This window comes from Microchirus variegatus (genome assembly GCF_963457635.1).
Source record: "Microchirus variegatus genome assembly, chromosome: 5".
Lineage (NCBI taxonomy): Eukaryota > Metazoa > Chordata > Actinopteri > Pleuronectiformes > Soleidae > Microchirus > Microchirus variegatus.
This window is the reverse complement of record NC_139806.1, coordinates 27713714-27728139: the sequence shown is the minus strand read 5'-3', so window position 1 is coordinate 27728139 and position 14426 is coordinate 27713714. Positions and strand designations below refer to the sequence as shown.

Here is a 14426-nt window from a genome sequence, read left to right as displayed (position 1 = left end):
AAACAAAGACGGAGGTCATTTGAATTGTCTTTATTTACAACACTTGTACATGAACAGAAAAAGTTAAATCAAGATTTGTCTGTGAAATTGAAAGTTAAATTGTGTGGACATGAACTTAGGGCTTGGCAATAATTCAATAAGAATAATCGTAAAATAACTTTATGCAATACCAGATGGTCATTATATATAATTAATTATTAAGTATTATGAACTACATCCACTATAGTATAGTGTATATATATATGAGGCGTTTGTTGTTTTCTCTTATTACTTTTAAATAGGTAAAAATAGGTCTTTAATTGTCTAACATTTATCATAATCATTTTGCTATGCTACATTAGTTTCTCGTCGTATGTTACGTCAACCAAACATTTGCCTACCATCAAAAAACGTATTGATTATTCAGTTTGATTACTATTAAATATACTTGTAAATTGTTGTTTTTTGGGGGGGTCATGTGATTGTCTTCTATCTCCTGTCAGATTAACGGACAGTGCAGCTGCTTCCAGGACGTAGACTCGCTCAAAACTCGGCCGGCTCACCTCGCAGTTTTCCTCCACCATGTCGTCTCGCAGTTTGACCCGACACCTCTGGTACGTGGCATAAATTATACACAGACACGTACAACGCACTCTTGTAAAAGAGAATAGATTAAGGTTGAGACGAATTAGTTTTCCTTTACTGAAAAAATTAAATCCTGCATTCTTTGTGACTTTAGCCCTAAAATCCACCGTTTCCTTTTAAAGATGTAAATCCTTAAATGCGCCTTGCAAATATTTAAGATTTATGTTTATTTAAAACAGTTCGGAAACAAAAACCTCACTTCACTCTTAGAAATTAAAGTGCTAAGTAAAACCATATAAGGTTCTTCGGCTTGTCCTCTCAACCCTTTTTGGCGCCAGGTTTTATAAAGGTTCCACCTGGAACCCTTTTGGAGGGTTCCACCAAGAACCCTTTTAAAACCCTTTATTCAGGAAAGGGGTTTTAAAGGGTTCTCTTGATCAAAATGGTTCTTACTGGAACCATTAGTGTTACCAAGAACCCTTGAAAAACCCTTTCTTCAGGAAAGGGTTTTTCAAAAGCAAATGGTTCTAGGTAGAACCCCAGCCCTTGTAGAAGGACACTTTTGGAACCCTTATTTCTAAGAGTGTAGGGTTTAGCAGGAGTATTGTTTTAGTTAAATATTACTCATAGGTGTGGCTCCTTCATGTGTTTTTAATCGTTTTCAGACCAAAAAATGTAGTAACCCTAACAGAGGGAAACTATATTTGTGGATAAACAAACAATACAATCACTTTATTGTTTTTTATTTTTCACAGAATTTATTTTTAAATTAATAAAACACCACAGAATGTTGTCAGTGTTTTCTCTTTCATTCACGTTTGTATGGATCAGCATTTGTAAAGTTGTTTTTGCTGAACTGATTTGCGATATGACATAAAAAAATAGATGACGCAAGTCTATTTAAGTAATTTTAACCAGATTCACAGCAATATTTGCAAACTTAAACATGCGTAAAACGAGCATACATGTTAAATGAGGAGATGATTCCTTTTTTATTTATTTTTTTTACTTTTTCTGCGACAGCTGTGCTATCTCTACGCGGACATGCACAAACAAACCAACTCCAAAGAAAGTCGACGCTTCTTCATGGAATTCCACTCACTCTTCATGGATCGAATGGCGGTAATTTATTCTGTTTTTACTTTCTCTCTTCTAAGTGTTTACACTGAAGTGAATGAAATAATTTTTTTATGTTTTGTGTTTTCTCAGAATCTAAAAGTACCAGTACCAGAGACGATTGCAGCTGAATTAGGTATGAAATAAAAGACTTTTGAAATCTAATTTCATCACTTTCTTTCTTTCTTTTGGTGTAAAGAAATCAGATCATTGCAGCCTCCTATATACTTTATTATTCCTGTTCTAAATCATTTTCTATATTATCTCTAAGAAAGAGTAAACATTTACATGTATTTAATTTTTAGTTTGTCTTCCATATGTCCTTTTTTTTAACTCTCATAACAAGTGAATTCCCCTGGTGTGGGATTGATAAAATCTAATCTAACCGTAATAGGGTAAACATACAAATGGTTGTTGAGGTTACAGATCAGGAATAACTCCTAAAATAGTGAGTCAAATGTACAGTTTTATATGTTTACAGTCATAAGACCTCCCTCACGTGTGTGTCTTTGTTTGATTAGAGAAGCGAAGGCTGGAGTTGATCCCAGAGGATCTTTGCAAACACTACACTCAGATGTTACAGGATGTTCTTCTGCCAGACCTTCACAAGAACCTGGAGGACTTCAGGTGAGTCCCATCATGAGATATATCTATTACAAATGTAGGACAACAACTCAGGTTGTGTACGTATGTTGAGTACAGACAGAAGCGCAGCATGGGTTTGACTCTGGCCGAGGATGAGCTGTCCAAGCTGGACATCGAGCAGCTGAAAGACCAACAGGCCTCTGAGAAAGAATGTTCCTGTGCCGAACACATCATCTCCAAGATCGAGGACATACTGTGAGTCCCTCAGCACATAATGAACGTTCATGTTCCTGTATTCCTTGTAAGATTGTGTGTGTGTCTGGTAACAGAAAGAGTTTCTCGTTACACAGGTTGACATCACAGCCTTCAGAAGAGGAGAAGTGGTAAGACGAGGGAATTTTTTTTATTTTTAATGGCCTTTTTGGAGAAGTGTTTAAGTTTCAGTTCAGATTTTGGAAAGTGTTGCCTTTTCGTTTCTTCACATGATCTCATTCAGGCATTACGTTACATAAGAGCACCTAAAAAATGATTAAAGTGATCGTTCATGGTTTTATGAAAGTGTAACTGATTTTAGCCATTTAATAAACTATAAAATGTAGGCCAGAATAAGTTTACAATGCCTGAAGAATGTTGTTGCTGTGTAATTTTACTGTCAAACAGCCTCTTGTGACGTTTGTAAAACTTTCACTCTTCTGCACCAAACTCCATAAGAAGAAAATCCGCGATTTTAGCTCACAGGAACACAGAATCTCCTGTTGTGTTGCTGCCTCATTTGGTAAATTTAGGCCACTGAGGGAAATCTGAGCAAAGAATTTCAAACACCGAAGTTGCAAAATAACACATTTGAACTTACGGATGGAGGCAGCAGTGAAACAGGAGCTTCCGTGTTCCTGTGAGCTAAAATCGCTGATTGTCTCTATGGAGTTTGGTGCAGAAGAGTGAAAGTTTTACAAACGTCCGTGTCCTGTTATTCCTGTGAAATAATGAAATGTGTAAAACTAATATATAGACTTTTAGACGGTACAGATTTGTACATTGTACATTTGTCGTGTCCCGTTGCAGCCAGACGATGCAGTATGTTATTCTCACCTATATGAAGCACCTCGGGGTGAAAGTGAAGGAGCCGCGCGGCCTCGAACATAAACGAGCACGAATCAACTTCCTGCCCAAAATGAAGGTGAGTTTTCTTTGATATTTTTCTCTCATTTTTAATAAACGTGTCAAAAAAAACCTAATAATATGTTTTAATCTAATGAGCAGAAGAGCATCAAGGCTGAGAAGGAGGGCGAGGAGAAGGTGAAAAAGCCTCGCTTTCCCAATATCCTCGGGCAGCCGAGACGTCTGAGCAGAGTGGACTCCACTTCAGGTGAGGACAAAATGTGTTTTTTACCTCTTGGAACAATTAATTATGGCATATTTTTATTTATATATTTACATTACATTTGTGCAGGCCTACATCCATCAGAACAGCCTTTACAGTATTGTCAATTCAGTGGTTTCTACTGATTTAAGAAGAAGAAATTTAAGCAGACGCTGGGCAGTGATTCTCAGTGCAACTGCAATAATAATCCATTCAAATGAAGTGACATTTTCTCCATGTTTTCCATGTGTGTGTGTGAGCAGTGGGTAAAGCAGTGGATCAAAACAAGCAGCGCTCACCAAAGCAGATCTCCCAGCCGGTGCTCGTCATTCCCGAACAGCCCGACTCCTCCGCCGGGAATCCTGGACGCGCTCGTGGGAATCAGCCCAGCGAAGGATCGGACGCCAGTGTTCATCTGTCGCCTTCCACAACCTCGCCCACTCACAGCTCCCCCGGTGGTCAAACCTCAGACATGAGCGGACAAGAGTCAGACTCCAGTAAGAGATCAGTGTTTCACCATTTTTTGTCACAGATCACAGTTTTTATTTCTTTGAGTTGTGAAAATGTTTGTGATAATATGTTTTTTCATTGTTTTATTTGACTAATTTTAGTAATTTTTAGTCATTTTCTACACACTCTGATTAAAATACCCCGGTATATACGTGCAGTAGAGTATAGAGTATTTCTGACCTCTCTTCCAGCAGAAACTCCTAATCTCGTCTTTAGCACCTCATTATCGTACAATTCTTTCTCCTTCCTCCACAGATTTGTCTCCGTTCCCCGTCCAGCCCAGACTGGGTGACGGTCTTCAGTCTGGGGACCAGCAGGACGCCGTCCTCAGTGCCGTTAGCACTCAGTTTGACTTCAACCTGGAGCAGTTACAGGAGGAGGATCAGGAGAATTTCAGGTACAAACGGTTATGTCTTTTGTTTAAATTTGTGACTCACTGCTGAGCTTTCATCATGATTTAATCCTCTTTGCCTGTGTCTCTGCTGGACAGCCGGATGGACGTGCAGTGTGCGGCGACGTCGGCCGATTTCCAGAGTGAGGACGACCAGAGCGGAGAGGTGGAGTGTGAAGAAGACCCTCTCAACTGGCAGGCTCTGGTCAGCCGTGGCGTCCTGGAGAGCCTCACGCCGCAGGAGATCAAACGGCAGGAAGTCATCAACGGTACAAGTCGTGAAAGACGCACATTATAGATCTTGATAGATGGAAAATATGAAATATAAAGTACACTTGTGTTCTCTTCTGTCAGAGCTGTTCTACACTGAGCGCGCTCACCTGCGGATGCTGAAGGTGTTGGACTGTGTCTTCTATCAGAGGCTGAACAGAGACGCTATCCTCCCCGCTGAGGACATCAAACACATCTTCATTAACCTGGAGGAAATCATTCAGCTGCATGGTATAGTCACACACACACACACACACACACACACACACACACACACACACACACACACACACACATTCTTGTACTTGCTGCATACTGAGGACCAGGTAAAAGTGTTGACAAAGTGAGGACCAGCATTTCCAATTTATAAATCAACACAATTACAAATATCTACTTCACGAATGACATCTATAAAGAACTACTGGTTGCAGTACCATAGAATGTCTGCAGGTGGAGCCCCAGAGCAAAAAGGGCTGGAAAACCTTTTTGATTTTTTTTCTTTTTTTTCGTTTTTTTTTAAATATTTTTGGTCCAAAATTTGGCAAAAAGGTCATATTATACCATGCTGTCCAAAATTTGAAAAAAATTTTTTACCCAAAATTTGACAAAAACGTCATACTATACTATGTCGTCCAAAATTTGAACAAAAATGTGTCCAAAATTTGAAAAAAAAAATTTGTCCAAAATTTGACAAAAACGTCATATACTATGTTGTACAAAATTTGGTCCAAAATTTGAAAAAAAAATTTGGACCAAAATTTGAAAAAAAAATTGACCAAAATTTGAAAAAAAAAATTGACCAAAATTTGAAAAAAAAATTGGGACCAAAATTTGAAAAAAAAATTTGGACCACAATTTAAAAAAAAAATTTGGACCACAATTTGAAAAAGAAATTTGGACCAAAATTAAAAAAAAAAAATTGGACCAATATTTGAAAAAGAAAAATTGGTCCGAAATTTGAAAAAAAAATTGGATCCAAACTTTTTGGTCCAAATTTTGAGAAAAACGTCCCACTTATAGTGTGTCCAAAATTTGAAAAAAAAAATTGGACCCAAAATTGTTGGTCCAAAATTTGACAAAAACGTCGTACTTAACTATGCCGTCCAAACTTAAAAAAAAAAATTGAGTTTTAAGTTTAAAAAAAAATTGGTACGAAATTTGAAAAAAAAATTCTACCCAAAATTTTTGGTCCAAAATTTGACAAAAACATCATACTATACTATGTCGTCCAAACTTAAAAAAAAAAATTGACCCAAAATTGTTGGTCCAAAATTTGTCAAAAACGTCATACTATACTATGTTTTTTTTTTTTTTGCAACCTAAGGAAGTGATTTCAATGAAAACAAAATGAGGACCGGCCAAAATGTCCTCACTCTGTAAAAATAACCTCACTTTGTTGGTTAAAAACCCTCTCTGGTCCTCAGTATGCTGCAAGTACAAGAACACACACACACACGCACGCACGCACGCACGCGCACACACACACACACACACACACACACACACACACACCACTTAATTCAGCTCTTAATAGTTACTTTACTCAATTTTTTACTGTTAAGCACCATGTGAAACTGTAAACATGCTCCATAATGATGTCTATCATTATACTGTAGATAATGTATATTATCTAAGTGGAAGTCCAAAAGAGAGCCACCAGATCAACTCCAATGTAGACAAATATAACAATTCTTTATCAATACATGTTTTATTGTTAAATGTTTCTAGAATAATTTCTCCTCCTCGTGCTCCACAGTTTCTATAACAGAGCAGATGACGGCGGTCAGGAAGAGGAGCGAGACGTCAGTGATCGGTCAGATCGGAGACGACCTCCTCGCGTGGGTACGTTCAGTTAAAACCAGTTTCTATTGCACAAAATTCAGTTTGGTGTCGTTACACATTAAGGACGAGCTTTAAAGCGGACCTAGAGTGGTCCTGTTGCACATAAATGTTAGTTATGGAGGTCTATTAAATGGGTTTAGACTCTCAGGATTTATTTTAAACCCGAAATGGATAAAATTTTGTATATGATGTAATATTTGATATCCACATAATTAAGATACATTAATACAATTTTGGTTTAGTTTCTTAACCTAATTATCACTGCCTATATCATACTTGAGTGTTTTTTGTGCATAAACACCAAGAGCTTTGGTTTTTAATAACATAACTTAACATATAATATCAAATATAAATAGATGAAATATAAAAATAAATATACAATAAATATTTCAAATGTAAAACCTTGTGTTTGTGTGTTGATTTCCAGTTCAGTGGCGACGAAGAGGAGAAGATCAAACGAGCCGTGGGAACGTTCTGCTGTAACCAGCCGTCCGCTCTGGAGCTCATCAAGACCAAACAGAAGAAAGATCAGAGGTTTAACCTGTTCATGCAGGTCAGAACAACACTACACAACACAACACAACACAGCACAACAACAAGGTCTGATATCAACTACACCTGTTAATACAATGACTTCTGTTCTGTTGTTGTCATTTTAATCTGTCTGTAACAGCTCTAATATCATTATATTATATATTTATATATCTCTTCCTTCTTCTGTTTGTGTCATCCCCAGCAAGCTCAGAGCAACCGTCTGTGTCGCAGGCTGCAGCTCAAAGACATCATCCCTGTAGAGATGCAGAGGCTGACCAAATACCCGCTGCTGCTCGACAACATCGCCAAGTACACAGGTGCAGACATGACGTACAGTAACTAACTACAAGTCATAAAATGTACTGCAACCTGACCATTTGTTAGCTATTTTCGGTGTAGTCAGTGATGAACTAAAATTGTCCCGTCTCCACAAAACTGCAATCGCCTATGCATCATTACATGCCCGCCGTCTGATACTGCTGAATTGGAAGGGAAAGAATCCCCCTTCCTATGTTCATTGGATTAGAGAGGTGATGCTGGGATTAGCTCTAGAAAAAATTAGGTATACAGTAAAGGGGTTGAAGGGGAAATATGACAAAACTTGGTCACAATTTATAATATACACAATAATAAAGGACTTCTTATAACCCATGTTAGGAATCTGCCTTTTACATGACCTCTTATTTTTATTCTTTTGTTTTTGGATTGGGTAGCGACCCTGGTCTTCTTGATGCCCAGATTCTGATGTTGGACAATTTTTATTTATTCTTTCTTTCTCTTGAAAAAAAAAAAATACATTTGAACAGTAGCCTGAATTGTTGGCGTTACGACCATAATCGTCATTGTAGATTGGTTTGAGTCACTGTGTTGGTGTCTGTTTTTGTATTTGTACATATCCATTTTTTTTATTCTTTTCTTGTTTGTTTGTTGTTGTTGGGTTGTGAATGTGTTTGTGGGAATGCCACCTGGATGGGATGGGGGGTATAAATATAAATGCTTGTATAAATATATTTGATATGGAAAAATGATAAATAATGCATGATTTTTTCCTCCACAGAGAATGGCGAGGAGAGGGAAAAGGTCAAGAAAGCTGCCGACTGTTGCAAGAAGATGCTCAAGCACGTCAACCAGGCTGTGAAAGAGGCCGAGAACAAACAGGTACATGCACAGTTAAAGCTGCAGTGTGGAACTTTTGGTGATGATGCTCATTTTTATTCTTATTTGTGATGGAAACAATGTACTATTATTGTTTGCGGTGTCCTTCATCATCTAAAAACAGGCTCCGTCAAGCAAAACTATCAGACCTGACTGCACTTTTATTTCAGTGTTTACCTGCTCTTTTGGTGTGGCTTAACGCACAATTAACTTTTGTTCATTTTTGTTGTTGTTATTATGTTGCAAGCTACTATCAGACCTGACTGAGGGATCGTTTTTGCGTGTATACAGCAGCAGAGCAGGGGGTGAACAAGAAGTGTTCACCCCGTCAAGCTGCTGTAAAAACGTGTTTTTGAGCAGTAGAATTCACCTCTGGAATTTTTCGTGGATGCATATTTCTCCATTTTATAAATGATTATAATGTTTTACGTTCCAGCTCTTGTTTTGGGGATTATATCTTGAATTTAATGATTTCCTGTGAGTGACAAATGTTGTTTACTCCCTTCAACAGAGACTAGAGGAGTATCAGAGAAGGTTAGACCTGTCGTCACTCAAACAGAATGAAAACCCCATGATCCTGGAGCTGAAGGTAAAAAAAACTACTTACCAAACAGTAAAGTGTTGAGGTTTTTCAAAGTAAAGTCTGTGGTCTTTTGTCGGATGTATTTTCTCCTGCAGAATCTGGACCTGACCAAGAGGAAGATGGTTCATGCGGGACCTCTGTCCTGGAAAGTTAATAAAGACAAGACGATAGGTACTTCAACGCATGAAAACTTTTTCTTTTTTTTTTTTAACAAATTTATCAATACTTCGAGTCACATATACAGTATATACACTACCTGTCGCTCCTTTTCAGAGCTTTACACCATCCTGCTGGAGGACATCCTGGTGCTGCTGCAGAAGCAGGACGAGCGTCTGGTCCTCAAGTTACACGGCAAGATTCTGGCCAACGCCGTCGACACCAAGCACGTCTTCAGCCCCATCATCAAACTCAACACCGTGCTGGTTCGTCCGGTGGCAACGGGTGAGTACTGCGCTCTCTGCTGTTGTGTTTACAGTCATGTATTTATGTACTGGATGGTGATGTCTTATGATATCATAAAAAATACACTACTGTTCAAAATTTGGGATCACTTAGAAATGGCCTTATATATGAAGGAAAAACACTTTTTTCTAATGAATATAGCATTAAATGAATCAGAAATACACTCTATACATTGTTAATGTGGTAAACGACTATTCTAGCTGCAAACGTCTGGTTTTTAATGGAATATGTACATAGGTGTATAGATATGATAAGATAAGATAAGAAGTCCTTTATTCGTCCCGCAGTGGGGAAATTTACAGCACTGGAAATAGAGGCCCATTTCCAGTGTTCTAATGGTACATTGTGTTTGCTAATGGCATTAGAAGGCTATTGGATGATTAGAAAACCCTTGAAAACCCTTGTGCAATGATGTTAGCACAGCTGAAAACAGTTTTATTTTGAATAAATATTTCTAATCTTGTCAATGTCTTGACTATATTTTCTATTCATTTTGCAACTCTTTTGATGAATAAAAGTATGACTTTATATTGGAAAACACAACAAAAATTGTATAGGTGAGCCCAAACTTTTGTAGTGTATATCCTGTGCTTCATCTCAGTGTTCATCAGCCATTTCCTGCTTTAAACTTAACTATGTAAACCACCAAAGTCCATAGAGAAAATCATCATTTTAAGCTGGTATTGACACAGGACTTGCTGGTTTACTGCTGCATCATTTAGTAAGTTTATGCCACTGAGCTAAATCCAAACAAAAGATTTCAAACACTGAAGTCACAAAATAACACATTTGAACTAATTCATGGAGGCAGCAGTGGATCAACAACTGCAGTGAGCTGTGGTGTAAAATCGTTGATTTTCTCTATGGACTTTGGTGTGGGAGAGTGACTATCTTACAAAGTAACACAAATTAAAATTGACAATTAAAACAACAACACTAAACTATCCCTTTAACGTAACATATAGTGTATTATGTGGAGTAACCAGGGTTACATTCTCCTTCTGATCAGACAACAAGGCTTTCTTCGTGCTCTCCATGTCCGATAACGGTGCTCAGATCTACGAGCTGATGGCTCAGACGGTGTCCGATCGGAGGATGTGAGTGTCAAAAAAAACAACAACACAACAGGAACTGTGTTTTTTCTGCTCTGTCTCACACCCCCTTCACCTCTGCTCCTGCAGGTGGCAGTGTTTGATCACGCAGTGTGCCGACACTGTGAAGGCCAAGCCTCACAACAACGACGCAGCTCCGGCTCAGACTGAGTGAGTCCACGAAAGCTGACACTGTTATTGTTGTTGTTGTTAGATTGATTCTAATGTGACTGTTTTTGTTTATTTTAGTGCTGAGCGAGACGCGATTGAGATCATAAATAATGGGATGGCCGCACCAAGCAAAGAAGCGAATGGGACATTGAGTCCAGGTAAGAATATGATTTGCAACTGTTTCTAATATTAGTAACTAATATAACTGTTACTTTAATAAAAACAAAATAACGTTTTAAATATTGTTTTTGTGATTTTCATACATTTATTTAGCATTTTTAACACCTGGAACACATTTTCTTTAATTATTTGTGAGTGTCATATCAAAACAAAAGCTTTTATTTTGAAATTCTGTAGTTGAAATACTGTATTTCTAATTTTTAATGTTTATATGTCTTTGTTTATTTTTGTCATGATGTAAGTGAGGTCACTACATCAATGGCCTTAAGTGTTTTGAAAGGCACTAAATAAAATGTATTATGATCATTACTATTATAAAAATGAGTTTCCCTGACCTAATTATCACTACCGTCATACTTCAGTGTTTTTTGTGCATAAACACCAAAATATTTAGTTTTTATCATATAAAAGTTATAAACATAAAGTACATAAAACCCTTGTTTCATAGAAATCAACATTCAGAGGTGGTTTTAAGGTGGATTGTCCACATTCAGAGGTGGTTTTAAGGTAAATTGTACGCATTCAGAGGTGGTTTTAAGGTGGATTGTCCACATTCAGAGGTGGTTAATTTGATATATAATTCAAATATCAATCCATTCCAGAAAAGGACACCATCTCCTCTCCAGACAGCGAAGCTCCATGCCCGAGCATCGGTCCCTTCAATGGCATGAAATCAGAGGATGATGAAGAAGAGCTGGCTGTGGCCGACAGAGGAGTGGAAGAAGAGGATGAGGAGGAGATGGATGAAGAGCTGGACGAGGCAGAGCTGGAGGCCTTCCTGGACGGACAGCTCGCTGAGAGGCTGCCCTTCCTGCAGCAGGAAGGCTCGCGTCAGGGAATCGCCCTGGAACACCAGGAGCACGACACTTTCCTCTCACCCTCCTCCAAAGCTGAGGACGCTCTACGGACATGTACGGATTTATTTTGAAGTGTCTGTTTAAGCGCAAACTCCACGAAGATGACGTATTAATGAACACTTGTGTTTCCCAGTGTCGATGCTGAAGCAGGCGCTCTTCAACCACATGTTGAGCAGAGAGGCAGAGGAGGAGAAAGAGGAGACGGAGGAGAAACGTCTCAGCGGGTTCCAGCAGAGTGACTCCTCGTCTGTGGCGTGTGATGAGAGTCAGACGTCTACAAGTTTACAGAAAGACGAAGCACAGGTTCTTCCTGTAAACACAGGCGCGAGTGAGGCAACTGAGCGCAACGGTTAGAGATTTAATAGAAAGATTTTGTATGTCAAAACATGCTCATTACTAGATATTTTATATGTAAAGTTAAAGCTCAGGTTTTTCAACGTGTGGTTGCCAGCATGGATTTAATCAAAAACTGTTTTCACTGTAAGACAGCCTTTTCTGGACTGGAAACCTTAGTTTTTGTTACTCACTCCCTGCACCAAACCCCATCAGTCAGTACAAGTGTTTTGTTTTGTGATTTCTGTGTTTGAAATCCTTTGTTTAGATTCACTTACATGACGCAAACTGACCATATGAAGCAGCAGTAGAGCAGCAGCTCCTCTGTCACTATAGGGAAAAAAACGATGATTTTCTCTATGGAATCTGGTGAGAGAGAGAGGTTTGATCACAAACTTGAGTTTTTCAGCCAGAAAAGTCAGTTTCACGTCAAGTTTAAGTGACAAACCTAATACTTAAGATCTTATAGACACAGATTTTTATACGTTCAATAGTTTTCTCTATTCATAATTTGAATTGTTTGTTACCCAGGTGGTTTTGTGGTCCTGGACTTCAGCACCGGCACCGAGGAGAGCAGCACCGACGACGACGGAGGACTGGGATGTGACGTGGGGATCGACATGAGGAAACTGCTGTCCTCCTCCTCGCAGACAGGGGGCGGTGGCCCCAACCTCAGCCGGCAGCTTATGACCCACCTGCGCCTCCTGCAGGCCGACCTGCAGTATCTGAAGGTACGAGAAAGGATGACTTACAGTACATACAATAAACATATAAGACAAAAAATGGTCGAGAGGAAAAAAGTAATTTAAGTAATTAACATAAACTAATTAATCTACTGAAAAATATAAAGCTGCAAAATAAAATGTTTAACTTGCTTTCAGACTTAAATGTCATGTACCCTTAACTTTAAAGGTCTAGAGCAGGGGTGTCAAACTCATTTTCACTGCGGGCCACATCACCATATGGCTGGTAACGCAATCGCTGTGCATTGTGGGAAATGTAGTTTATGGCCAACGCACACTTAAAGCAGCATAGACATATTTTAACACAGATTTTTAATACCAATTAATGTCTCGCGGGCCACATAAAATGACGTGGCAGGCCACATCTGGCCCCCGGGCCTCGAGTTTGACACATGTGGTCTAATGCAATACTTTATGTCCACTAGTTGGTGCCACTGAGCACAGACAGGAATCACATAATTTATGAGTCCAGTTCCCTGCGGTTTACCACATTTTTTGATTGTGACATCTGCTTCCAGGAGGTGGAGCTAAAGTACAACGAGCTGCGACACACACACAGCGACCCGACCACTGACTCCGAGGACAACAACGGTGTGTTTCACGAACTTCACACGGGGGAAAAATCTGCTGATTTTGTGTGTTTTTTTGTGCATCTGAACATGTTTTGTTTGATGTTTTTCAGATGGGATCCAGTGACGGATCAAACGTCTTTCAACCCAGTGGACACTGGTGTCACACGTGACACACACACACACACACACATTCAGGCACATACGACGACAATCCGTGGAGACGATGGACGTTATTGTCCCACTGTAAAACTTCTGAAACCAGCAGAGGCACATTTTTTCTTTTTTTATTATTTCTCCATGAAAAGACTTTACGGACGCTCTCGAGGATAATCCAGTCACTTTTTCCTGCTTATTAATAATTAACGTTCTTAATCTTCGATCTTACACACTGGATGTGGGAAAAAGGGGCCGAGACGAGAGCGTGGAGTCGCACGGAAGCACAGCGGAGACATTCGTTTGTGAATCAAAGGAGACGTGTGAATGTTCAGGACACTGCTGTACGCTTGATGTAAATGTGTAAACATTCACGCTTACGTATATATATATATTCTTAAAGTCACACTTGTTTATTGTGTAACTGAGCTGAAATGGACGGTGGCCTGGAAGTGCAAACCAAATATATCTTTTGCACTTCCAGGACACCGTAGAAAAGCAACACCTAAATGTCTTAATATATCTGTAACGCACCCACTTCATATTTAAAATCAGCAGCGTTCATCAACGTTCTACAAACTGATTTTTGTAGCCTATCGTAGCAATGAATTTGAGTTTTTGTCGCAGCTTTGTTGTAAAAGTAAAAACATCTTATTCAGGTGGAACTTTCACAGTGGATCCTTTCCAGCCATGATGCTTTGAGTTTGTTCATTTCAGCAAGTGAAAAATACTGTAGCCCAGTAAGATACAGACAGACAGCGAGCACTGACTGGACACTGAAGTTGATAAACAACCCTGCACCAAATACTATAAAGAAAACCAGCGTTTTTAGCTCATGGGGGACACAGGAGCTGCTGGTCTGCTGCTGCCTCGTTTGGTTATTTTGTGTCACTTAGTTAAATCCGAATTAAGGATTTCAAACCTTAAAGTAAACATAAACATAGCACATTGAAC

General features: G+C 39.0%; 2 protein-coding genes across 2 annotated transcripts in view; both read left to right on the top strand.

Annotated features, from left to right (window-relative positions):
* The window catches only part of LOC310927019 (tripartite motif-containing protein 16-like), a gene marked incomplete at both ends in the record, with an annotated part of 193184 nt that overhangs the window by 5690 nt on the left and 173068 nt on the right, over positions 1-14426 (top strand). The window lies entirely within an intron of this gene.
* Positions 1-14426, top strand: part of LOC310927018 (rho guanine nucleotide exchange factor 12-like) — a 22595-nt gene extending 8169 nt beyond the window's left edge. The window contains exons 7-33 of the mRNA XM_083889253.1: positions 483-593; positions 1588-1686; positions 1774-1816; positions 2202-2307; positions 2383-2520; positions 2616-2648; positions 3328-3442; positions 3526-3631; positions 3889-4122; positions 4391-4532; positions 4626-4795; positions 4881-5027; positions 6553-6638; positions 7066-7191; positions 7375-7489; positions 8230-8330; positions 8839-8916; positions 9006-9081; positions 9184-9351; positions 10382-10469; positions 10554-10634; positions 10713-10792; positions 11417-11725; positions 11805-12020; positions 12536-12735; positions 13266-13338; positions 13430-14426. Of these exons, the coding sequence (XP_083745379.1) occupies positions 483-593; positions 1588-1686; positions 1774-1816; positions 2202-2307; positions 2383-2520; positions 2616-2648; positions 3328-3442; positions 3526-3631; positions 3889-4122; positions 4391-4532; positions 4626-4795; positions 4881-5027; positions 6553-6638; positions 7066-7191; positions 7375-7489; positions 8230-8330; positions 8839-8916; positions 9006-9081; positions 9184-9351; positions 10382-10469; positions 10554-10634; positions 10713-10792; positions 11417-11725; positions 11805-12020; positions 12536-12735; positions 13266-13338; positions 13430-13443 (3255 nt within the window). The 3' untranslated portion in view covers positions 13444-14426. The remainder of the gene's footprint in view (positions 1-482; positions 594-1587; positions 1687-1773; positions 1817-2201; positions 2308-2382; positions 2521-2615; positions 2649-3327; positions 3443-3525; positions 3632-3888; positions 4123-4390; positions 4533-4625; positions 4796-4880; positions 5028-6552; positions 6639-7065; positions 7192-7374; positions 7490-8229; positions 8331-8838; positions 8917-9005; positions 9082-9183; positions 9352-10381; positions 10470-10553; positions 10635-10712; positions 10793-11416; positions 11726-11804; positions 12021-12535; positions 12736-13265; positions 13339-13429) is intronic.